This window comes from Triturus cristatus, chromosome 3_1 (genome assembly GCF_964204655.1).
Source record: "Triturus cristatus chromosome 3_1, aTriCri1.1, whole genome shotgun sequence".
Lineage (NCBI taxonomy): Eukaryota > Metazoa > Chordata > Amphibia > Caudata > Salamandridae > Triturus > Triturus cristatus.
Genome location: NC_140583.1, coordinates 891430783 through 891457379, shown reverse-complemented (window position 1 = coordinate 891457379; position 26597 = coordinate 891430783). Strand labels below are relative to the sequence as shown.

The 26597-nt window shown below is 47.9% G+C and overlaps 1 protein-coding gene across 1 annotated transcript in view; it reads left to right on the top strand.

Annotated features, from left to right (window-relative positions):
- The window catches only part of LOC146861242 (sodium channel protein type 2 subunit alpha-like), a 784117-nt gene that overhangs the window by 597662 nt on the left and 159858 nt on the right, over positions 1-26597 (top strand). The window contains exon 20 of the mRNA XM_085645402.1: positions 8495-8668. Within this exon, the coding sequence (XP_085501528.1) occupies positions 8495-8668 (174 nt within the window). The remainder of the gene's footprint in view (positions 1-8494; positions 8669-26597) is intronic.

Sequence of the window (26597 nt, the reverse complement as noted above, 5' to 3'; positions counted from 1 at the left end):
GAATTTTTATTCTACAGATCTGTATAAATAGTGCAGAAAGCACCAGTGATTTTAATTGTGCTAAGCTCTATACATAGTGCAGAAAGCACCAGGGACATAGGGCACGTCTGGTGCGTTCCTCTTGCAACCTGGATATTCCCATCCTGCACCTGGTTGATTATTATTCTAGCAGTAGCTTTTTAGTACAGTTTATGCAGGATTTGTGCAAATTGGCAAGGAAAACCAAATTCTTGAAGGATGGCAATTGTATTCTAATTTAGCAGATCAAACGCCTTTTTCTGCATCTACAATACAAGTAGTTTCATAATGGTTTGATGAAAAATAATCAATGACTTCTACTAATTGGATCTACCTATTGGGTAGAAAGCTGTGTTGATCTGAATGAACCAAATTCTGTGCTGCATCTGTAACGTGGGTTGGGAGAAAATTTGCCGACTGTTCTCACATGTAAAAGATTGACCAGTGTTTACAATCCCAGCTACTCAGGGTTCTTATCTTTTTTAAGGATTCGTACTACAGTGCCATCAGAGAGGGAGTCAGGCATGGAGCCAGTATGCCACTTTCATTATATAATTTGTTTAGTATTTATTTCAATTGTGCAACATATATATTATAAAATTCTGATGGCAGCCAATCATTACCAGAAAGTTTTCAATTGTTTAAGTTCTGTAATGTGGACAATAATTCTTTTTCAGCCATAGGTCTCAGAAGCTCCTGTATGCGTTCCAAAGTTAATTTGGGATCTGTGTTTTCCGTGTATCTGTGGATGTCTTCCAAATAATCAGTAATTTGCTGCGCAGAGATGTTGTCCAGGGTTTGATAAGGCACTTCATAGTGCTGAAGGAAAATGTCCCTTATTCCCTGTTTATCCTTAAATATCTGCCTACTTGCTGGGTTGCATGTGAGATTAATGTGATTCTGATTAATTGTGGCTTCAGATGCCAATGCTAGCAATCTCCTCGCATGCTCACTTTCTTCATACATTTATGGACACATTGTTTTATCATTTTCCATGTGTTCCTTCAAATAGTAGTATTGAGGGAAGTTGCTGCCTTTTTCCCTATTTAACCATTGTTTCTTTCATGCCAGATATTAACATATCAGGTGTTGGACTTGGCCCTTTTTGGCAGGTTCACCTCTGAACTTTTTGCCTTAAGCTCTGACATGGTGGTAGTGATTTTAGACCTCTGCGCACTTTAACACTGTGGTCCAGTGTAAAGTGTGTGCGCGCTCTGAGTGTGTGTGGTGAGATTGGCCTGCCCTCCCATAGGAATGCATGGGGGATATGTGTGTCCATGGTAATTCCTGGTATGAGAGGTGTACAGGGTCAAGTTTAGTATATGCGAACTTGTGAGAATAAATGCTGCGTGATAGTGTGCGCAGATTTATTGTGGTTATTTTAGAAATGCCACTTTTAGAAGTTGGCATTTCTGTGTGCTGTGTGTCTGCCTACATGATGTGAATTGCATGTCTGGCTTGTAATTGACAGGAGCTGAGAGGGCTGGGGAATTCCAGGAGCCAGGGGGAGTCTGCCCGGTGGTGAATGAAGAGATCTGCATGTAGATGGGAGGGAGGAGTTGCACCTGGCACCTGAATAGGACTGTGCCTTCCCTCCACAATGCTGGCTCCGCCCCCTGTGCTGCGTCTGAGCACCTAGCCTGACAAAGAACAGAGGAGCTGAGCACAACAAAGTGCTCCAAAGTTCCCCCAAACCAGTTGCGCCTGGTTTTTCCTCCAGCCCTGTGCTGTGTTACAAAGAGGTTTACTGGTATAAATATAGGGGCTGTGACCCCATGAAGTTGTTCAGTGTTCCCGACGGAGAGGGGCTTGCTGCTGGTGGGGCCCAGGAGGGACCGCCATGGAGGCTGCCTCCCTGCTGGAGGGCCCTGTGTGCTGGCCCCTGGGCCCTACATTGCCCCCTTAATTCCCCACCGAGACCAGGAAGACCGTCACCCAGGCCCTCGTCACCAGCCGACTGGACTACGGCAACGCCCTCTACGCCGGTACCACCGCCAAGCTCCAGAAGAGACTCCAGCGGATCCAGAACGCCTCAGCCAGACTCATCCTCGACATCCCACGAACCAGCCACATCTCCGGACATCTGAGAGACCTTCACTGGCTCCCCGTCAACAAAAGAATCACCTTCCGCCTCCTCACCCACGCACACAAGGCCCTACACGACCAAGGCCCGAGCTACCTCAACAGCCGAGTCAACTTCTACGCTCCCAAACGCCACCTCCGATCAGCCAACCACGCCCTCGCCGCCGTCCCCCACATCCGAAGAGCGACTACAGGAGGAAGGTCCTTCTCCTACCTGGCCGCCAAGACCTGGAACTCCCTCCCGACCGACCTGCGCCTGACCCAAGACCACCTCTCCTTCAGGAAGAAGCTGAAGACCTGGCTGTTCGAGCAGTAGCGGCCCCCCACCCGCCCCCCCCCCCCAGCGCCTTGAGACCCTACGGGTATGTAGCGCGCTTTACAAGTATCACTGATTGATTGATTGATTGAAGGTCTGTTTGGGACCCTTTTGCTTGCTTAGGTCCCTTATTTTTGGATGCAGGACTTAGTGATGCCTCCAGCGCCTCGTGTGCGCTTTCTGTCCATTTTCCCCCAAGAAGAGCGTGTGGGCTGCGCAGCGTTGTTGCTGCAGCCCCCTTGGAGAGGGAATCCCGGCGTGAGGGATTCCCTCGTGATGCCTCTGAAAGCGGGTGCCCACCCCGCATTCTTTTCATGCCTAGCGGGAGCCTACCCCGCTTATTTTTATATCCCAATACGGGTGCCCACCCCGCTTATGCCGCTTCTTAATTTTAAATCTTACGAGGGAGCCCACCCCTCAATGCCGCCGAAGAGCAAGAAGCCCGGAAGCCAGGCACTCCTGCCTGTGACGAGGGCGGGGCCGGAAACCGGGCCGGAAGCAGCGCCAGAGTTGTGGGTCTGCGCAGGTCTCCCGTGAGCGGTTGGGAGCCCCGGCGACATACGGAGGATGGGAGCCTACTCCGCCTCCACGAGATGCTGCTGAGCTGTCCCTATGCTGGAGAAACCCCGGTCCCATGGAGAGGGGACCGGGTGAAGGAAAGCAGACGGAGAGTGCTGCGGGTCAACGGGGCTCCCATAAGCAGGAGGGAGCCCCACGTGCCAACCAGCGAAGTGAGGGAAGACGAGGCGGCACCAGAAGACCCCCGAGAGGAGCCTATGCAGCCCGGTGAGTGGGGCCTAGGTCGTCCTCTGTTCTTTGTTGTTGGTGCCCGTGAGGCACCAGGGCAGTCCTGGGTGGTCGGGGAAGTCCCGAGAGAGAGCGGGCCGCCACTACGTATGGCATATGCATTTTGGGAGCCCCCAGAGAGGAGCTTCATGATGGGCACCCTGCCAGTGCCTATTTCCTGAGCGGACCCGCCGTTGCGAGCCGCTCCAACAGTTGGGGCACAGTGATTTTCAGACCCGATGTGGCTCCAACGTTTGGCCTAATTATCTTCAGAGCCCCGTGGGGGCCAGAGGGCACCGGATACCGGACCCCTAGTGTAATTTACAGCTGCCCCGCTTGCTAAAGCGCAGCTGCCATGTTCCACGGGCATGTTTTGTTTCAGAGCCAGTGCGCTCCAATGGGGGGGAGCGGGGCACATTGTTGTTTTAAAGCCCCGTGAGGCCCCGAGGGCACAGTCGTGCCAGGGCCCGTTTTCCCTTGATCCCAACTGCCCTGCGAGAGCGCAGGCAGCTGCAACGTTTTGGCGCAGTTATTTGAGAGAGTCCCTGAGAGGGACAGAAGTGGCACAGAGGTGCCAGGCCTTTGCCATCATTTACAGCTGTGCAGCAATTAGTGCCAGCTGCACTGTTTAGGCCATTTAATCCGTGGGGGCAGTTCTGATTGAGTTAGGAATGAGATGCACTCCTTTGCCCCATCCCTTCACAACTGCGCAGCACTTAGTGCCAGCTGCAACGTTTAGGTTTGCACCCCTGACTCCTGCTGCATTGGCAGCACGCCCTGACTTTTGGACATAGGGCATTTGAGCCCCTTAGGGATGTCCAGTTGGCCAAGGGGACTGTTGGATTTATAGGGCGCCAGGTCCTGATGTGATTTATGTGGTGCTAGGAAATGTAATTTATATAGTATGTTTCATGCACCCTGATTTATGCCTCTAGATGTGCTTTTATGATTATGAGGTTTTACCTACTGTGTTATGTTTTAGTTTATTCTCTACTGTGGTTTAGGTATGAGTAATTCCCTACTGCGGTTTATGTTAGTAAGTTTATTTCCTAATGCGAGTTATGTTTAGGGGATTATGGTCTACTATGTGTAGGCTTATGAGGTTGGCGCAGAATATATTTCTCGCCTAATGTGGTACTGTGCGTAATATGATTTATGTTGCAGGTTGATGCTGAGTATAGTGTGCCAGCAATTACTGGTTGTGTTGTAAGTTCATGATATTACTTACTTTTACTTTTACTATTTTTATCAAGTGATGGTTCTGACAGTGGCCCACATGGCCCTGTCATGTGTAAATAATCCCCTGTAAATATTGCCCAGTGCCAGTTGGCACAGTGTATATTGTATGATTACCATCTAATGTGTTTTATGATAATACAAAGGCTATTTTTATATATAACCTTGTGTGGTGTTCCTTTTTGTGGTGTGCCTAGTATTTTGTTGCTGTGTGTGTCGCGCAAATGCTTTACACATCGCCACCGGGATAAGCCTGACTGCTCGTGCCAAGCTACCAAGGGGGTGAGCAGGGGTTATCTTTGGCGTGTAACTCCCTTGCCCTGCCTAGAGTGGTGGTCTCTGCCTGGCTTTGGCGCAAGCCTTAGCCAACCAGAGATCCCATTTCTAACATCAGGTAATTACGTTGTTTGGAGGACTTACATGTCTTAAATTTGTTTAAGCTAGAAACTGATGAATTTTTGCTGATGAATGTGAACTGCTTGAATATTTTTTAACGATTGTTTTTTAAAAACACATTAACTTTTCTTTCAACTTCAGCATCTGCACTGAGCTCCATTTGGTTGGGAGGGATAAAACGTAATGCTTTGGTATTTGGCCCCAGCCTCCTTGCCATGGCACGTGGTGTAATTTTCTCTTAAATGCCCTCTTCCATTTTTTGTATTAGGGGTTAGTGATCTAGAATTGCCCGTGTGGGCGATTCAAGGCAGCCAAATCATGTCAACAGCCTGCAGAAAGAAGGGATGAAGGGGCAATAATATGATCTATTTCATCTCCATCCTTAATCTTTTAATCCTAGCCATGAGGTCCACGATTAAAGAAATTTGAGGTCTCTCCTGAGCTAGTTTTAATCACAATCTTTGTTTGCAGTTCTGCACAATAGATCCCTTAACATATATGTATGTATTTTCTTCCCTATAAGAAAATATTGGCCTATGTCGCAAGTTCACCCCCTTCTCTGCAAAAATCTGAAAACGTGTCTGTTCAAACAGGTTTATTAGACTTAACCGAGCTGGTCACATACGTCTAACAAAGTTTTACTTCAGTGCCAAGAGACCTATGGTGAATGTACCCTCTATTAATTTGCATTAACAAAACATAACAACATAACAGTTGGGTTGCAGCTACCTTATGGTGTGCAATTCTGTAAATTTACTCTGCCCTCCTCTTCTTAGACTGGATAAATAAGCTATAATATGACCAGGTAGCATAGCTTTAAAAGCATTTCATACAATGGCTAACTATTTGTGCCAAACAGTGGTTTGGTTTTTTAAACAATGTGTATTTTGGTTTCGTGAACCTGAACCCATACTTTGTCCTGTAATAGATCCTAATTGAATGGCCATCTAACAGTGGGGCGAATGGAGTTCAAGACGATTTCCCTGTTAACAATGGTCAGTTCTTCCAACTCTCCTTATGAGGTAACTCACAGCCTTTTTCTAGTCTCCAAAACCATGAAAGAAGCCCAGAGGCAAGGGCAACGGGTAGTGTAGAGGAGAGAGATATGCATGTCAACAGGCTGGATGGTGAAAGCCCTGAACTGGAAATTCAGATCACAGGTGAGGCATTGACACACATTCACAGCACCACAGCAGTAGTAACGAAGAGAGACAGGTATAAAGTATGTATAGCATCAGATGTAAATTGAATAAACACCAGGGAGACGAAGCATACATGCTTAACCCATTGTTGCCATAGTTTCACTATAACTTTCCACAAGGCAAACCTGAAATCTCACAGAAAAACCAAAGAAAATCGAATTCTGACACTTGGGAACAAGCTGACTGGTGCTCAGATGCCAAACAGGACTGCAGGAGAGGATTCACGGTAAGGTACACATCAAAGCAGACCTCAAGGAAAGTGCAATCAGAGTCAATGTGGAAACTTATCAAAAGGGACTGAGGGGAACCGAGGAGGAGAAAATATAAACATGAGAGAATGATGTCAGATGCAAACTGTTAGGAAAGCAAGAGCGAATCTTAGTAACTGCTGTTGCCAGACAACTCTTCTCTCGTCTCCTGAGTCTTAGTATGGTTCTGGCTATTGAACCTGGAAGTGTCCGAATGGCTCACCATCCCTCTAGAGGCTCGGGCCGTGTGCAGGCAGCTAGGCCTGGTAGTGCCTGGCCTGCATGAGTTCCGTGTCCACTGTCCTGTTTTCCATCTTCTCCATGTATGAAATGTTGTGGGCTCTTTCTACTGAGCTATTCTCAGAGCTCGGACAGTAGGTAAATATTGGTAAACTTGATATAGTGACATACAACCACATCTGGATCTGATTCCTGCACATAAGGGGAGATTGCACAGTCTGGGCATGCCACTGTACACTTTAGTGATGACTAAGACATAGTAAAATACCTCGATAGCGTTTCTGCCAAATGTCGAGTCATTCATTCTTTTCACATTATACCCAACTTTATTCTCTATTGTAACAATTGCTAATGCACAATTCTTGTTATCTGTACACATCACCCAATAAACACACCAGGGATAGGCTTACTACGGTATGTTGCATCTAAGAATCGCTCCGAATAAATAAATAAATAAGTGAATAATGTAACTTTGGAAGAGCAATAGTACATTTTGCATGTATTGAAACTTTTTCTAGGCCCAAAAAAAAGCACTAATATAGTGTCGTACATTTGCTTTTGCAACCTCTTCTACAGATTCACAATTCTTCCCAATGAAAAGGGGATTTGAAGTAGTGATTGCTAATTAATTTGTTTTCGTTTGTCTTAAAGGAGTATAACCTAAAACGTACATTTTTATTTCATAAATTAACATGATCAAAGCAACTTTCTGATACACAGCAGTAATAATAAGTTAAACATTCTAGAGTTGTGTGAACTTCCATTGACTCCAGAATCAAAACATTGCGTTTGAAGCTCGTGAAGTTAAAAAAAAAGTTCAGCGTTAGCAGCAATTTAATGCTTCGGGAAAGTGTTCCTGCTGTCTAAGAGGCGTGCATGGCAGCTGCTGTTCGGCACCATCCTCTGTTCCCAGCGCCAGGCCCCCCTTCTGTGTCCTTTACAAAAACATGTTCTACCTCGCCTTCAGTAGTTCAAGCCACTGCATCCAGTAAGTTCTCTGCCATCCATGGCCCGCCGCCCATTCATGTAAGCTCAACACTTGACTTGACTTGAGCAATCCCTGGCTGCTGCCTGGCCCCCTGCTCCATTCAGACCAAGCATTCTCTAGCTGCTCCACACACTGCATCCAATCCTTCTTCTGCCCATACTCTGGCCTCACACTATTGGTCCCCCCCTCTCACCTTGTACCTGCACTGAGAAGGAGTTGCTGACAGCCACTACAGATGTAATGTGGGGAGAGCATTTGCACTTTCTGTGGGCCAGCAGAGTGAAGCTACTTTTCTGTGAGCGGAGTTGTGTGAAGTCATAAAATTGTGCTTGTGTCACCATTGCGACTTTTCTGATTTTCAACCACTTACCCACACAACTGTTCCCCTTTCCTCGCCCTTACTAAGCAACTCCAACATAATAGTTAATTAAAAAGTACATGCTGCAACCAGGTCAGTGTATTCCTTTACTGTCTTTTTAGCCAGATAAACAAGTTTGAGACGAAAATAAGGCTAACTTCAGTTTGCAAAAACTCAATTTTATATACACAGTTCATACAATCTGCTTTTCACCCCCAAATAATAGGCGAAAGGCAGGAACAGTGATTTGAAAATCTTCAGTCACGAGAATTTTGGCTACTCGTGCACTACCTACAAAAAAGTCAATTTTCTAGCTTAGGTCCAGTGATTTGGTCCCACCATTGAGTTTTACTTTGTCGCTACGAAAATAATTGCCTGCTTTCACTTCATGAGTATATACATTTCGCTCAAAAAGACAGTATTTCAAAATCAAATGCATAAGTTGCATTCATGATTAGGGACTGGCGAAAGATGGTGTTAGGCAGGGCATAATATGTTGTTCCAAAATTCCTGTATATATTTTGTGTATCATGTCAGTGGAGAAGACTATAAACACCCAGAAACTGTGGACAAACATCTTCAAAAGGTAGAGTGAATCATTTGTATTTCTGTTTTTACCCGCAGGCTTTCGAAGACATATATATTGAACAGCGAAAGACCATAAAGACAGTGCTGGAATATGCTGACAAGGTCTTCACTTTCATCTTCATACTGGAAATGCTTCTTAAATGGGTGGCCTACGGGTTTGTCAAATATTTCACCAACGCCTGGTGCTGGCTGGACTTCTTGATTGTTGATGTAGGTACCAGTCACTACCAATGACCTCTTTTCGTTCATCTTTTACATTATTTTAATGCAAATTTTAAATTTTTAACTAATGCACTTTTTAAAGTCTTACTACTACATGTCAACTAACCCATGGTCTGATTTCTTGAAATTTTAAATAGTCATTTTGGCATAAGTATTATGCAGCCTGTTATTTGTTATTAATACATATTTACAGAAAAGGTTGATTCTGCATATCGAAATGAATTTTTTTTTATTATTAAAGCTTGAACGCCTAAACAAAACTATGGTGGAAAAAAGTGCAGGTCACATTACCCATAGACAGCATATTCACTAAGAGCTGTGTACATTGCAAAGTACTGCGCTGAGGTCATACAGATATTATAGGATCTCTTCAGTTCTTATATTCACAAACCGGCAGCCATGTTGTCGCGGTGCCTAAATACACATAGGCTGTGAGACAGGCACCTTATTGAAGATACAATTTCAAAAGGGCAGGTGCTTTGGGTGCTGTGAAAGAGACAGATCAGGAACTTGGCAAGCATTTAAGCTTTAGGCTTTTGTTATGGCACTTCTGAATCTTGCGGTTGCTTTTGTGTTACCCTCACCCTGTATGGACAGGTGCAGTCCAGTGCTCTATTTTGCCCATGGCAGCAACAGCGCTTTTATTGCTGGATCAGGAGGTTATCTCATATAATCAACAGTCCATTGCACGTTTGCACAGGCGCACACATGGCGGTATTGCATTGTTCCATTCACATTTTAGAATGAGAACATCCACTTATTCAATTTCAGGTCTATTGCATGCACTGTGTATTAGATTTGAGCTTGTGTGGGTGAATTAGCCTTTGTGCCATTGCTTAGTTAATCTACCTGATAATGTGCTCAATTTGAATTATCTACAGTGGCGTGATTATTAAAGATAAGCAAGGAGGTTTTGTACGATGATTTTGTAACACACTGCCATGTATTTTCTTATATAAATATTAAATAAACCCATGTGTGATCTGAGGTTTAACAACCATGAGTCTGTGTTATATGCACGTGCACGGATGATCGGTAAGTAATACAAAGTGAAAATAATATCTGAAATATTAATATCTGGTTATTAAGCAATGGTTTCTCTACAACAGTTTTAATACTTGTGATTTACACATTCATATTATTGCAGCTCAGTCTTGCAAATGAATTGCATACGTTTCTGACTGCATTCTGGTTCATGTGTTTCTCATAGGAATGCCTGTGTTTCAACAGTGATTGATGTTCATGACAGCATTTGATGTAGGATAGGAACATGCTCTCTTTTGCTTACATTCTTTTAATTAATTGATAGGATGATGATAGGGCCTAAGCGTCGAAATATGCGGTTCATTGGCCTTGTTTGTTCCTTTTTTCAAATTAATTATTATGAATGAATCAAAATCAGGGGACCGCATGCACCAAAGGATTTCACCCTGATCGACCACCGATGCCACTTAATCAATAGATCTCGATTCGAAATGTCGTAACTGGGGTCTTTAAAGGAATTTTGAACAATTCAAAACAGACAAAATCTGTCTGTTTTGTTAATTCACCTGGAGAGTAAAACTACCTAAATTTGCTCCACCGTAAACCTGAGAAATTGCCTGGCTTTGGGCACAGGGATCAACCATGCAGTTTGTTTTGTTCTCTCACTGGCAAAACAAGGTCCAGAGCGAACAGAAAGAACTGCAGAAATGTCCCATAATGCAGTTCGTTTGTGGTCTGTGGCAGGATGACCACCTGTCATTTACCTTATGTTTTTCCTTCCTAGTAGGCAGAAGCTAATCAACAAACCTTTGTGTAAATTCTTATTTGCTTCCAGGTACCAGGAAATAAATCGTGAGAACTGTCACAAAGCGATTAATATACTGCCACACTCACCATGTATTAAGCTTGGAATTATTTAAATGAACCCCACTGACCCTTCCTTTGTTTCTGAGAAGTACCCCTCTGTCATCAGTGTAAAAATGGTTGGCTAAATAGAGAATTGTCACTTTTAAAGTAGGTGCTAGTCTGTGCTCTCGCACTCTCCCCACCCACGTTAAAGGCAGGATATGACAGTGTGTGTGAGCAAAATCGCTGTTTGAAAAAAATATATATATATTATATTCTACTCCTTTCTTTTAGAGTCTTGTTACTCTTTGTAATTTCTCTCTGTTTCTTGTCTGTTAAAGTATTGCAATTCATTATTTGTAAAGGGACATTTGTAAAGGGACAATGTACAACGTGGCAGTGCGGTGCCTGCCACGTTGTACATTGAAATGCAGGGGGGTCCCATAGGTACCCCCCATGTGCGCCCCCCAGAAATCCTCGGGGCCCGCTACGGGCCCCCAATGTCAAACACCGCCTGTCTTTCCGTGGCGACGTTGCCACCACGGAAAGGCAGGTCCCCGCATGCATAGTAATATGTATGGAGGTGTCTACCAGACACCGCCACCATATAAACTGATTTTCCGCCCGGTAGGCAATCGGGCGGATTGCGTACCGGCGGAAAAACGGCGGACAGTCTTCCCATCCGCCGGGGTCCCCCCCGCCATGGTAATGTGGCGGGAGGAAATTGGCAGCGGGCGGAGGTTTTTAGCGGGCGCATCACCACCGCCATACGGGCGGTGGCGATCCGCCCACTATACTAATGACTCCCTTAGTAACAAGAGACTTCGAGGCACAAAATCTTTGTATTCCCCCCCCCCCCCCCCTGCTATCTTACCAATGTAAGCTTTGAAGAACTGAGGGTCTCATATTCCAGCACAGCCTAACACAACATCCAGGTCAGAATACATCTAAGTGTTTCAGAACACAACTTTTTGGTAATGGGCCACTACGTACTTGATGGAAAATTCTGTTATTCGATGTATTTTCAGAAAATAGCCTTTGTAGAAAAACGTGTGCCCCTACACCTACCCCAATATGTAGGGTAACTCTATAAGCATTTGATACTTAGGTTATTTACAGTTAGCAGAAAAAATCTCTCCTAAAGGACCAATCCAATTCAATACTGCAATTAGATTTTGTGACCTCCACAGAAAGGTCACTACTACTTAGAAAAATATTTCTATTAGGCTGTGTAAAGAAACTATTTCCAACATTCTTTGATAACATTGTGCAACAATCAGCCAATCAGGGAACAAGTCTCAGCATAATGCATCACCAACACAGACTTTCAAACACTCAAACATTTATTCGTTACCCTGTTTTCAAGGAATCAAAACAAGTAACTATTTCCCAAATTCAGTTGCAATATGATGATATCTCATTTGTTGTAGAAGGGCAGTTGCATCCTCCTGGAAATGTATGTTTATATTTTAAAAATAAATGCTGTTTTTAAAACATTTTCTCACACAATCTAAGAGGCAATCTAAGTGCAAACGCAGCTTTGAAAAGAAAAAAGGGCATATATACAAGGGGATTGCGCCACCAGAACATCACTATTTTTGACGTTCCGGTGGCGCAATGCCCTGCACCATATTTACAAAGCGTGTACTTTGCATGGCTTAACACTGTTTTGTAAATATGTTACCCTTTCACGCAGGTATCTGTGCAAAAGGGGCATGCAATTGGTGTTGCTGTGGGCGTTTCACCCCAACACCCAATGCTTTTTGATGCTGCCCCAGGTTTACAAGGATGGTTGAATCTGAGGCAGCTCCAAAAACTAATGCTTTGCAAAAGCAGATGTTCGATTGGCATAACAAGAAGAAATACTTTAATTTTTCTTTGTTTTTGCTTGTTCTCTGTGTGCTGCATTCCGCGCAAGTAGCATCTCACATGGCTAAATTGTCTGCGTGCAATACATTTCCCAAATGTATATTCTAAATTTTGGGTGAGAATGAATTATATTGAATAATAGCTTGAGTTAGATTTGCTAAAACCAAAAATAGAAGAGGACTGGTGCTTAAATGCATCCCTGCTTTAAGCTAGTATTTAGCTACATCTCTCATGAAAGTATGCCAGTATCAGATACCTCCGCCTGTGCCAAGTTTTCTCAATGTTGAACTATTGATAGAGGAAGAGGAGATTACAAGCTTTAAGTTTGCTCTAAAAGTTCTGCCTGTCAACCAACTTGAAAGCTGGCCAAAATGGCAAAGCAATAATATAATGCAACCAGTCATTCACTCTGCCTTCCTCTAGAGATGAGCAGCGGTCTGCCACAGAATGATTACAATGAATGCCCATGTGCTCGATAGGCAGTATCTCTAATGTTGAGGACCATTATTTCACGCTATCAAGATTCACTTTAGAAAACGTTTGGGACACCTTCCTGCACAAAAACAATAATTGATGGTGTTTTCCTCCTTCTGTGTGTGCTGAGAATGCAGCACACATAGAAAGAGCGACAAACGAGGAGAAATAAAGATATTTCTTCTTGTTCGCCACTTTAACGCCTCCCCATATTTACAAGACCATGAATAGCCACGCAGGGTGGCTTTGGTGGCCTTGTAAATATGGCTCAGCATTGTGTGCCACGGGAGTGTCAAACAAAGTGACACACTGTTGGCGCAGGGGCCTTGTAAATATGTCCCACAGTGTTAATCACCCTTCTATTGTTCCATATTGCCTTGTGTCTCATGGTGATATCCTGCTCTGTGTGTACTCCTCTGACATTTGAGATGCAGCTACTTTGTGTTGATCAAGCAAGAGCCCCTGCCAGCATGTTATTGCGCAGAGCACTCTTTCTATCCCCAGCATGCAATCGACTTCAATCTCAGTGGCGGACGGCATGGTTCGTGGGTGGCGGGGTGGGTTCGGGCCACGAGGGAAGGTGGGGGGAATGGTTAAAAATAATATTAAAAGAAACACCTTGCTGTGCCGGTCCTGCCTCTCTGCTCCTGCTCTCCGAGGCACAGGAAGCACAGAAAAGGCTCCCCTGACCAATCACAATGCTGCAATGCAGCATTTTGATTTTGATTTTGAGCTTCCTGGTTAGTCGCTCAACCAGGGAATGGGGATGTCGCTTTGTTACCAGAGGCCAGGAGGTGTTTGCTGAATGTCTGGGAACCAAATGACTATAATGCGGCGCAGACGCAGTGGGTGACTTTGGGGTACATGGTGGCTAAGCGCAATATCGCACAGTTGTGGGGTTCCCCGAGGCCGCCTACGATTTCGGTATGGAAGGAGAATATGGATTGGTGTATGTTCAGGGAGAAGACGGTGTATGTGGCGAGAGGCAAGCCTGGGAGGTGGACTAAGGTGTGGGGTCCATGGAATTCCTATCGTGGGAATATCTGCGCTCCGCCTCTGCCGCGAGAGGTTGACGTCGCTTTGTCCCCCTAGCCGCACATTCTACGTAATTGTGCATGCTTTGTCCTCTTCTCCGCCGCCCCCCACTACCACCTCCTGTCAAGAGTTATTCCAGATAATGTGGATCTTCCCCCGTCCTGGGGAGCGCACGGTGCTATTTCGGACTCTCATTGCCTTGTTTGTGTGTTATTGTTGTTTTTTTTTTCCTTTTTTTTTGTTTAGAAAATATGAAACCGTCCTTTTTGATCGCCCTTGGACTATGGCCGCGGCCTGTTATATGTGCTTTCGAACTTTAGGGAGCTTTTGCTTCTGGCTCATTTGAATGTGTGGAGTTGCCTTGCTAGCTCCCGAGCTTTCTAGCGGCCGGCCCTTGTGGTTGTAGGCCCTTGTTTGTATCTTTTTAATGTGTAATAAAGGTTTCTTCTTAAAAAAAAACAAAAAAAAAACAGGGAATGGGGGCCTCCACACAAGCTGTAATGCAGCCTGCATGGAGAACAGGTAAAGTACGCATGACTGGTTTGGGCAGCCCCAAAGGGCCGACCATACAGTCATTGCGCATTTAGGAGTGGGCAAACCACTCCTCCCCTGCCCTACTTTGAGAGCAGAGCAGCTCCGTCCACCCGTCAGCAAAGCTTATATCATTTTATGTTCCCTTTGCCGTGCACCGCTTAAAAGCAGTGGGGCGACGCTCCTCGGCCATAGCGGAGGGACCGCCCTTTTCAATCTACTGTTCTACTTTCCTGTCGTCACTTGTACTGAAGGCACGTAACCTCTGCCTGTACATCACATCTCTCAGCACTGTTTACCTATAAATGAGCAATTGGTGTCTGTGTCCAGTGTAATCCTACCCCATCCTTGGGATTATCTGATTTGTGAGTTTCCATCCGCCCAATCTCCCCCATTGTCATCTTTGACCACATTCTCATTCATGACTTCCTGCGCATCTCCAGCCCAGAGCATCATAGATTTCCCTGCTCCATGGCCGGCTGTGTCCTCCCTCCGTCTGATTACGTGGTAGTGGGAGAGATGTTTATTCCTTGTGGGGATAGTAAGTTTGAATCCTGTCGGCAGTAGTGATTACGTTGAGCCAGTGATTTCCGGTGCTCGGCAACCGAAACTTAACTGCCAGCACCTGCACTTATGACAGCCGCTGTTTGTGTTATTTAAAGGTGAGGGCAAAATCTGTTAATTTAATATACATTAAAAATAACGTACACCTGCCACTCAAGCCGTTCTTAAAGCTTTGAGGACCTCAAACAGTGTGAATTGTCACACTTGTAGCAGTGTGATGCTTTCTAGTTGTGCTGGCCCTGTCATTGGCAGTGCTGCCAGGGGCAATGTGTGGTGCAAACTGCGGTGGCCTCCTGACGAGGGCCCTGGCACTTATTATTATTATTTATTATTTTATAAATTAAGCCCTGGTCGGCAGTACATGGAATCCATGCAGGCAGAGGCAAATTTATCTCTGAGATGAAATGGTACAGTGACGCTGAGGAAGTTCATACGGCCACTGGCATGTTAGAATGTGGAAAATGCTTAGCACAATAGCTTGTTTCTTTTAAGAATGTGAGTTCTAATACATGCTGCCGGTACGAATGCCCAATTATACACAGCATGGTCTTTTAGGTGGGAAAAAACATTCCACGTCACATATGGCATTGTAGTAATGAATCAGTATATGGGACTAACGTGCACATCATTATGCAGTTAGATTCCTTCATGACTGATGCCACTTTCTGAGAATGTCATATAATGTGGTATGCCATACCTTTCTGTATTCCAGCTCCATGGTGCACATAGAGTGGTACTGATAAGGACATAAGCAACAATATTTTGTTTTTAGAGTCTAGAAAGGTATATAATGCCCCTTGCTCCTAAAATCAAATGTAAAGGTGTAGATCTCCAGTTTTTGGATGTATTTCCTTTTTTCATTGCGCTTCTGTACTGTTATTTGGCAGAGGTTTGTTCAGATGCAGCGTCTTTAATGTGTATTTTATGGGTGGTGAAGCAGGTGTCCTACTTTACATGGTTTTGCTTGGTTGCATTCCTGGGGCGTTGACACTTAGACTGCCAAGTGCAATGTATTTTAAATTCCCTCAGCCTGTGGTGGGAGTGAAATAGCTGCCGGATTTTTACCTTCACATCTGTAGAGTGCAGGTACTTTATGTCTCGCACCTGTGGGTATGCACGGTTCTCACTCTGCATGAATGGAGCTGGCAGTAGCATTAGGATCGAGAGTAAGTGTATCCTCCTGAGTGCGCAGTGTATTGTTGCTAGGGAGATTCTGTCTCCTGTGTATGGGTAGAAAGGTCACGTACCCAGGTGGCTAGATCTGCCTGTTGTAATAGTTAGAGCCTTTCCTTTACATAGCATATTTTGCAGGAGTGCTGCCCTGCAGTCTGGGACTCAGTATGACGATCAGCAGACGGATGACTATACTATTTCCTTAAATTGTGGTACAATAAAAAAAAGGGCAAAATTATGTGGTTGCGATTTGCATTTATGGTATCTTGCACAATGGTATATATTCCTATAGTGGTTTGTCCCACGCGCTGGTAGGGGCAACTCCTGAACCATTTGATCTTTTGGGCCCTTGATGTCAGGCCAGATGCACTTTTGTGTTTAATTCCATTTTTCTGTTGGTGTGTACTTGTTAGATTTTTGAGAATTTGTGCATGCTTTGTGAAAGTAATCTTTGCTTGGATCATTGTGTGTCTTGTGTGGAATGCCACATCCAGATGATGTCCTGCTAGATAGATTTTTGGCCATGCTACTTCCAAGGCCTCCTAATCTCACTCCGACAACACCTTCAGTGACTAGTGCACACTATGAACGGTCTCCCCTCGTCACTGCACACACCTATCTCAGAGTAGTCATTCTTGTCAAATGACGTTGCTACTTATGTACTCAAATAGCCATTTCTCCTCTACATACCACTCCACCTCGACTCTTTTACACTCTCTTGACATTTATCAGAATCACACTTCTCTCCTTAATGACTCAATGATGAGCTGGTGTCCGCCCGTAGTGAGAGGGCGGGGAAATCGTCAGTCGGGCGGCAGCCCCATTGTACCTACGGCGCCTGGCGGTCCGCGGCGCTCCTGCCTGGGGTTGGCTGCTGCTTCGTAGTGGACCCGGCTCTGTATGCTGTGGGTCTGCTCGCCGGGGGCCCTTGCACCTGCCATCGGGGTCCTAGTTGGGCCTGTGTGATGTGCCTGGGGACACCGGTGCTCTCCTTAGTGCTCCTGTAGCCGGGGCCTGGTTTGGTAGACGCTGGATGCTGCCGCTTGCGGTGCACCTCGCTGGGGGTGCGGATCGCTAAAGCCGCCCGGTGCCCAGTGCTGAAGGCCTCCGCTGATGGTTTGCTTTTGTGGCGGCGCTGTCTTGGACTGGGAACATTGGCGCCGCGGGGCCCCGGCGCACCATAGCTGCTGGACTTGCCGGTGTGTTGTGCCTAAACCCCCGGGGCCTGGACTGTAGGCCTGGATGCCGCTGGCCCCCATTGCCTCACAGCGGTGGAATTGTTTGGTGGGTGTCTGCCGGGGCTTGGATTGATCACGCTTGGCGCCACGGGCCCCAGTGTGTCATGGGGACAGTCTGAGTCGGGCGGCGCTGAGTTCTGGTGGACCGGTGCTGTGTGATCCGCTGCGGAGGTGCTCCTTCGCCTCCCCTTCTCCTGAGCCTGGGCGAACTTCTCCAGCGTCGCGGGCTTCCGCCTGTGGTGGGATTCTTCGGGGCTGTGGTCCTTCACGGAGGATCATCGCTGGTGCCCTTGGGTGGCCTGCTGAGAGCGGGGCCTTCCTCCCTCGCCAGTCCCTGGGCCCAAGCAATGCTCCTGGAGGTGGAGAGCCCGAGGGGGTCACAGGGGGGAGAACTGTACGCTTCCTGATTGCCCCTGTTGTGCCTGAGGCCTGTGCTGCTGCGGCGGGCTCTGCTGGAGGTTAGTGGAAGGTCGGCGGCAGGCGGCGAGCTCTTGCGGCTTTGGCCTGGAGGTAAGGAGTGGGGGTGCCGTGGCATCTGGGTTTGGGTGGAGGATTCGTCCGTCGGTCAGGTGGCAGGCAGGTGTGTGGGGTTCTGGTTAGCACGACTTCACTCCCTCCACCCCGTCTCCTCCCCCTCTCCCCCACTCCGAGTGCGCCCCCTGCGACCTGCGCCGAAGGTGAACTGACCCGGCTGGGCCTCTCCTCCCCAGGCTCGGCACTGCCCACTATTGTGCTTTCGTGGTCACCTGCCACATCAGTCACGGAGCTGCTGCTATTCCTGCGGATGCAGTGTGTGGTCCAGTGGGCTCCGGCCGGGGGGTCCTCGAGATCCCGTTCCTCCCCGGGGACAGCAATGGGTAGGTCGGACAGGTCAACAAAGGTCCCCGCCACCCAGACCAAAATGGATCGCTTCACCACCCCGCAGGGGGGGCTACTGGGGGAGTGGCTGGGCAGGAGGCTACTCCGTCCGCTGAACTGGCCACCATCCTCCAGGCTATCCACACGTCCCAGACCTCGGTGGAGGGCAAAATCGCAGAAGAGTGGGTGTGACTCTTATCAGGCAGGACCTTCGCAACGCGAACGCCCGGATTAAAGAAGCTGAGTCCAGGATCTCCTCTGTGGAAGATGATGTGCAGCAACTTAAGGGGCAGGTGGCCCTCCTTCAGTCCCATACTCAGGAGTTGCACCACCGGGCGGAGGACGTGGAAAACAGGTCCAGACGCAACAACCTCCGCCTGGTGGGCTTCCCGGAGGGAGCGGAACAGGGTCGTACAGTGGAGTTCCTGGAGAGGTGGCTGAGGTCGTGGGTTCCCGAGGGAGCCCTATCCCCTTGGTTTGCGATTGAGCGGGCCCGCGGGTCCCTAACCCCCAAGCCGATGCAGGGCGCTCCTGCCCGCCCGATCATAATGCGGGTTCTTAACTTCGAGGACCGAGACATCAACCTGTCTGAAGCCCGCAAGCAACAACGGCTCTTTTATGAAAATTGTGCCATTATGATCTTCCCAGACTACACCCGTGAGGTCCAGGGCCAACGTCGCTCATATGGAGAGGTCAAGCAGAAGTTGAGGGCACTTAACATCCAGTATCGGCTCCTCTTCCTGGCTCACCTGCGGGTGGTATTTGAGAACAAGACACTGTTTTTCGACAGCCCGAAGGAGGCATGGACCTGGGCAATGGAGGAGCGCCCTCTGCGGGCTGTGAGTTGCGGGGGTGATGTGGGGGGTGGGCTCGGCCGCTCCGCTCCCTCCACTGCTCAGCCTCCGCGTAATCGTTCCCGGAGGTGCCCTGACAGGAGGTGGGCCCGCTCGGACTCCCCGCAGGGTCACACACAACAGCCACCCCGGATCGAGGGGGGAGCTTCGACCGGGAGGTGCTCTGGTTCATCTGGCCAACTGGATGGCGGTGGGGCTGCTCCCCGGCCCTCATCGATTGACCTTCCAGACACGGACCTCTCCTGTAGCCCGATCCTGTTAAGGGACCCCACTTGAGCCGGTCTCTGCCCACCAGGCCTTGCTCCGCGGCTGGAGACGGCGCGCTGTCTCAGATCTGTTCCTAACTTCCCGATGGTCGTTGTAAACATGCATCCGCTCACGAGGAGGGGACCTCCACGCTTCCCTATTCCCAGGCGTTTTAGTTTGGTTATTTGCTCTGTGCATTGGGTGTTGTTTATTGGGGGGTCGACAGATGCTTCTGTTCCTGAAGTGTAGGGTGGGGAGGATGAGGGGGGGGTTTGGGAGAGTTTTTCCCTGTATGTTGCCCTGTTGTTTGTAGATTTTTCTTTCAGTCACCACGGAATGACACATGTTGCCAGTGGGAGGGATGGGTGTCCTCCCGTATTCCATGATCGCACACACCTCTGCGGGATCCCAAGCGCGTTTGTAAACCCCAAGCCATGTGCTCCGCGTCACCCTAGAAACGCCTACCATGATAGATAACGCTTCCCCCATGGCGTCTCTCCACGTGTTGTCGTGGAATGTCAATGGTCTGCTGGACCGGCACAAACGAACAGCGGTCTTACGGTTTGCGCAGCGGCTCCACATTGATATCCTGATGCTTCAAGAAACACACCTCTTAGGTAACTGCTGCCCCTTCTTAGTTCGCTACGGCTACGATAGGGTATGGCACTCCGGCTTCTCCAGGGGCTCACGAGAGGTTGCCATCCTCCTAAGGCGTACTCTGCCCTTTGTCCTTTCCCAAGTGGTGCATGACCCTCAAGGCTCGTCGGTGACAGTATGCGGATTGTTGGCTGGTTCCCCCCTCACTCTCATGTCGTTGTATGCCCCCCTCCATGCTCGCGCCCTCACTTGCGCACACCGCTGCCCTGCTGCACAACGTGCCCGCCGGCAACATGGTCATTGCAGGAGACTTCAATGCGATCTTAGACCCGGCCCTTGACACAACGGGGCCTCTTTCTGACGCCCGGGCGGCGAGTGCAAAACAACTGCTAAATTTGTCTGAGTCCCTGGGGCTCTGCGATGCTTGGCACATATGGCATCCACGCAGCATCCAATTCACGCATACCTCCGCGGCTCACCGCGCCCAGGCACGCATAGATCCGATCTTTGTCCCCGCGACTGACTGTTCTCTGATTGTTGACGTCCGCATCCTCCCTAGAGGCATTTCCGATCACTCCCCGGTACTCTTTACCTCAGGGGCGCCCCTCCCACGGCCCACCAAACATGGAGATGAACGCCTGGTTTCTCTAGGAGAAAGATTTCAGGCAGGAGGTGGGGAAGGAACTTATACGATACTTTGCCACCAACGAGGGTTCAGTAGCCTCTCCAGGTACCCTATGGGAGGCAGGAAAGGCGACCATACAGGGTTTTGCAAAATGGCAGCTTAAGCTCCAGAGGCAGTCGCAGCTGCAGGAGATTTCCTCCAAGGAAGCGAAGTCACTTTGCCTGGAACAACTACTATCCACGATGGAGGACGCCGCCCAGGCTCAACACTTAGCCCTCATCCGGGATGAGATTAAACAACTATCCATGGATGCGGCCAAGCTCCTCTGGAGGTCCTCGGTAGCACGAGTCTACGGTTGGGGGTACAAGAATGGTGCGATCCTGCACAGGTTGGCCACATATCCCAGGGCGAATCGTATCATCTCAGAGGTAGTGGACGCGGCGGGAGCGGTGCAGCGTGCTCCCGTGGTGATGGCAAACACCTTTGCGGCGTACTACTGGAGGCTGTATACAGCACAGAACCCTGAGCTGACCGTTAAAGCCCTCCTTGACCGGGGTGGGGTGCGCCTCCCTATGCTGGATCCAGCAGCTCAGAAGGATCTGGAGCGTCCCATCTCCTTGAAAGAAATTGAGGAGGCGATCGCCCTGGTCTCCCCGGGTAAATCCCCGGGCCCGTATGGCCTCCCGCTGGAGTATTATGCGGAATACTGAGGCACCCTAGCACCCCACCTAGCCAGCCTATTTAAGGAAACCGTAGAGAGAGGTTCCTTTCCGCCGGAAACGGACATTGCCACCATTGTGGTTCTCCCGAAATCCCAGCCTCCCTCCCGACTATGTGCAGAGTACAGCTCCATATCCCTCCTCAAAACCGAAATTAAACTTTACGCTACCATTTTGGCACAATGGCTGAAACCCTATTTGGCCCTACTGGTACATCCGGATCAATGCGGGTTCATGCCTCAGCGTGGGACCCGTCACTGCCTCAGAAGGCTGCAACTGGCCCTGGCAAATCGGCACCTGCTCACCCCGTATTTGGCGCTCCTGTCCATAGACTTCGAGAAAGCTTTCGACTCGGTGGACTGGACGTACCTGCAGGGCATGCTGATCGAGATGGGGTTCAGGCCCCACTTTTGTTCCCTGGTCCGGGTCCGGGTCCTGTACGCTCATCCGAGAGCGCGAGTACTGGTCAACGGGGTGCTGTCGGAGACCTTCCGCATCGCCAGGGGCACTAGGCTGGGATGTCCCCTCTCCCCATTTCTATTCGCCCTGGCGATGGAGCCCTTGGCATCCTTGGTGCGGGCGGAGGAGCGTCTCCATGGATGGGAGTGGCCCCATACGGCCGCGGACAAGATGGCACTATACGCGGGTGACGTCCTTGTCTTCCTGTCCGATCCAGCCTCCTCCGGGCCACATTGCCTCCGGATCTTGCAAGCATTCAAGCAGGGCTCGGGGCTGCTGCTAAACCACGGGAAGTCAGTGCTGGTCCCTCTACATCTCTCTAGAGAGTGCTTTGATTGGCAGTCTACCATACCACTCCGAAGGCAGTCTTTTAAATATCTGGGGATCTGGATCGCCCTTCTTCCCGAGCTGAGCTGTGCTGGTCCCTTAACGTGGCCCCATTAGTTAAGAAGGCTAAGGAGACCTTCTTAAATGGAAAACGCTGCCTCTGAACCCCCTGGGGAGGGTGGCCCTGTTTAAAATGATGATCCGCCCCAGGTTCCTTTACGTCCTACAGAATACCCCGTTCTGTTTTTCCAGGGCGTGGTTCAGGGAACTGGACAGTTTAATCTCCAAGTTTCTCTGCAGCGGAGGATGGGCCCGCGTGGCTCTGTCGACTTGTCAGATTCCCTCTTACGATGGAGTCATGGGGATGACGCACCTGTATCTGTATTTCCTGGTGGTGCGTCTGTTGGTCATCCACGACTGGTTCAATGGGGGCTGGGCGGATCCAGCATACAGGCTTGAACTGAGTGAACTGGGGCTCGCGGACATCCAGGCCATGATGTATGGGGGGCCCATTCCGACCCGACTGCCGGATGTGACGCGCTCTGTGTTGTTGGCCTGGCGGGCATCGCTCCGTCACACCGGATGGACGGGGAAGTTAACCCAATGTACTCCCCTCTGACGCGTGGCTTGGCTCCGGGAGGTTAGTGGATTGCGGGGGTTCAGAACCTGGGACCTTATTGACACTTTAGAGAGTGATCACTTCACGTGGCTCATGCTTGTGTTTTTATTATCACTATGAATAGTGTGCACCGTCACTGCAGCTGCACTAACTAGTTCACGAGACGCACCCTGTAAATATATAAAATTTGTATTCATGCATTCTATAACCATCCTGGTCTGCCTCTCCTTCCTCTCCACAGGTAGACCGAGTTGCAGGTAAAATACCAGCTACAAATGAGAATGCTTACTGTCAATTGGATATACAGTTTAAGTTCAAATGTAGATAGAATACACTAGGTCCTGAAGAATCGCTAGAGTAATCCTCAGTCAGTGCGAGAAACATGTTGACCCCGATGAGGCAGTGTCTATAACCTAGCACATTAATCTACGTTACTAACACTCAACCTCATAGTTTTTAATTAGGTAAGGAGGCTTCATAATAAACTGATTGAGAAAGCACTCCCTTCCCTATTTTAACTAGCAACTACTTTCCTTCATCTACATTACAATAGAGCCCCTCACTCCCACCTCACCTAACGGCTGTATTGGATAAAAAGATCTCCATAAGAGCGCTCCCTAACAAAGAGCCCGTCGGGTATTGTACCAGCCGACTCGACGTGGAGCAGCCCGATGATGAAGCACTACATCCTGATGGGTGCGTGAAGCACGACATCCTGATGGTTGTGTGAGGGTTCCTATATCCAAACAAACTTTTTGAACACCACATGGTCCGTCTCACTCACTTAAGGAACAGCTTTGATATTTTTATGGTTGTATATTTCAGGGCCTCCTTAGCTGGACCTCCTTTCCAAAGCCCTGTTCGCCCCCCCTAGAATTTTGTTGATATACCTTATTGGTATCTCCCAGCTAGGGGATGTATGGATAAGGGTCCATATTTTGTCCTTCCAGGAGCTCCGAACTCGCTACTCACTACACTCATCTTAGTTTTATAAATATCTGCAACTGAGACATGCCCTCCACATGCATATTACGGATGACACGTGGCTCCCTGAATATAGCCCCACTGAGGCCCAAACGATGTTGGGAGACTTGGGTGGGGGGGGGGTTTCCCGCATTTACCGCACCCTCATTAACGATACTCCCACATCCCTAGACAAGTTGAGGGATCAATGGGTGGAATGGGAGGGCCCCCTTGACGAGGTGGGCTGGCGTAATACTCTCATGGCCCCCAGAATAGTCACAGTCTCCGCCAAACTCAAGCTGGTTCAGCTCTACTACTTACATACTGCGTACCTCCTTCCCCTGCGCCTGTACAGAGCGGGTTTGCGCCCAGACGCGTCATGTGTAAGATGTAACCATGCCCCAGCCGCTTCCATATGGTTTGGCTGTGCCCCCGCTTGGGCCAGTTCTGGGGATCCATTGAAGTGGAGCTAACGGAGGTATTGGGCTGGGAGGTTCCTCATGACCCACGTCACTCTTTGCTGGGGATCACTGACGGGCTGGATGGGTCCAGGAATAATAAGTTGTTTTTCAAAACGGCTGTGATGGTGGCCAAGCGGGACATTGCGGCGGCCTGGATAAGCCCTGACCCACCCACCCTGGAGAGGTGGCGAAGAGGGGCGGACTGGTGCGTGACCCAAGAGAAAGCCCTATATAAAGCTAAGGGGTGCGTTAAGAAATACCATAGAGTGTGGGGGGAGTGGTTGGGGAACGTGGAGGGTCCTGCTTAACCTGGTTCCAAATTCCGTCTATGTACTTTAATGGGGAACGTGATTGGGGGGCACAGTGATTGTGCGATTGAACTCTTACTTGTGATTCCCGTATATTGGCTGAATTGTTACTATGTTTTTAAAATCAATAAAATGTGCTTATCAAGAAAAAAATGACTCAATGACCAACTGTAATCAAATCTGTCTATAATCACATTTATAAACCTCTCTTGCTCTCAATCTGATCCTTTCAGTCCACACACCATCAAGCATCTTGTTTCCTCTTCTAACGTTCTCCTTTGCCTTATCTTTCTCTCTGGCTACTCCCTCATATCTCGCAACTGCCTGCAGTGCTTTCGATCCTTATCTAAAAAGATCCTTACTGGACTTCTCCTCTCCCCCCTAACGACCACCCAGTATCTCTGCTAATCTACTAGAACATGTTGCGTCAACCATCTTACCGTGCATCACTTCTCTAATAGCCTAAACAACCCCTCTAAATCTGGCTTCTGTTCACTGCACTCCACTGCCCATCGTAATCATCCAGCAGCCATACTCCTAAATCTTTTTATAGGATTTGACTCTGTTGATCCCTATGCTGGACTTTCCACTTGCATCGCCAGCCTTTCCAGCAACTAGTTATCCTCCTGCGCCTTTGATTCATCATTTTCAGTTACCTGGAATTCTATGTCAGCCAACCCACAACCATGCTAGTTTGCATCCCTCAAGCCTCTGTCCTGGCCTGGGGCACTCTTGACTCTCTACACTCTACTCTCGGTAACATAGTCTCCTCCTTTGGCTTCTTCTGCCCACTCTGTTGGCAAGACACACACATATTTATTTTATTTCCAATTTTCAGACCCCTTCTCAAGTCCTGTACATTGGATTCTCTCACAGATATTCATCACAGGAATGCACTACCAATCCTTATGCTCAACATTTCCAAGACAATGGCATTGTGCATTCCTGGCTCTCTACCATACACCATCAACTTTCCTCATGACATCCTGACATTGGCCACCTCTGGCAGAGATCTCAGTGTTCCTTTCAATTCTACTGTGCAACTAGAATCTTTCATCACTACTTCTGCTACCTCAGCATGGTATCAAGAATTAAATATATAAATGTTGTGCCCATTCAACCGATTCCTTATATTTAAACTTGATTAGCGTAGCAGTTTCATTAAGGGCTTTATTAATTTCTCCTTTCCCCAGTGGACAAGTTATTTGTCGCATGTTGGGTCCGTTACAAGTTATTCACACCAGTATTTAAACCTGCCAATCACTTGGCATCAATCATTCTTCCATCCTTATCTGCTACAATTCTACTCGAAACCCATGATCTGCTTAACAAATGTTTCTATTCTCACACAGACTGCCCTGTGTATCTTCAAGATTCGGGTCCCTCTACCCACTAGACCTGCTTCATTCAACTCCAACTTCCCAAAATTTTGGACAGAATTTCAAATGAGCCTAAAACGTCAATGATACTACAATTAAGCTTACACATTAGTAAGAGTAGTGCTAAAATGAGTAAAAGGTGTATTCAAAGTCTTCCCTACGCTTCCCCCATTGTGCATTACCAACATTAAATTTGTAGCATATAGAAAATGGTTTCAACTATTAACTGTGACTTGGCCACTTAAAGAAATGTACAGTTCATTGACAGGATCTCTATATAATTACATTTATCTCGCTAATTATTTGAGCCTCTGAATTATCAAGCTCATGGCAAGGGTTAGTATATTCTTGTCATCTGCGTTTTGCCCATACAATGGGTCTATTATTTATGTGTGTCTTTAATTTTTATAAGAGTTTTCAGTCACTTTTCTATCCAAACAAAAAGTGTTAATTCCAATGGAAGGATTGAAGGCAACGCTGGATGTGTCCGTAAAGAGAGTAGTTTGTGATATGATCATCCTCCTATTACATCCTTGACAATTATGCATGTGGCCATGCTTACACACGGGGAGCATTTCCTGGAGAAACAGAAGATAGTGGTCCAATTCACAAATCATTTGGCCATGAATATATTTGACTTACACCTCCAAATTCAAAGTATAGCAGTAGGCCACCCATAATTACTAAAAATATAAAATAGTCTGGTAGCAAATCTATAATTCCACAGCGTTTCTTTCTTCCTGTTGGCAACATCAATCGTACTAACCACAAATATTTATAAAGTTGTA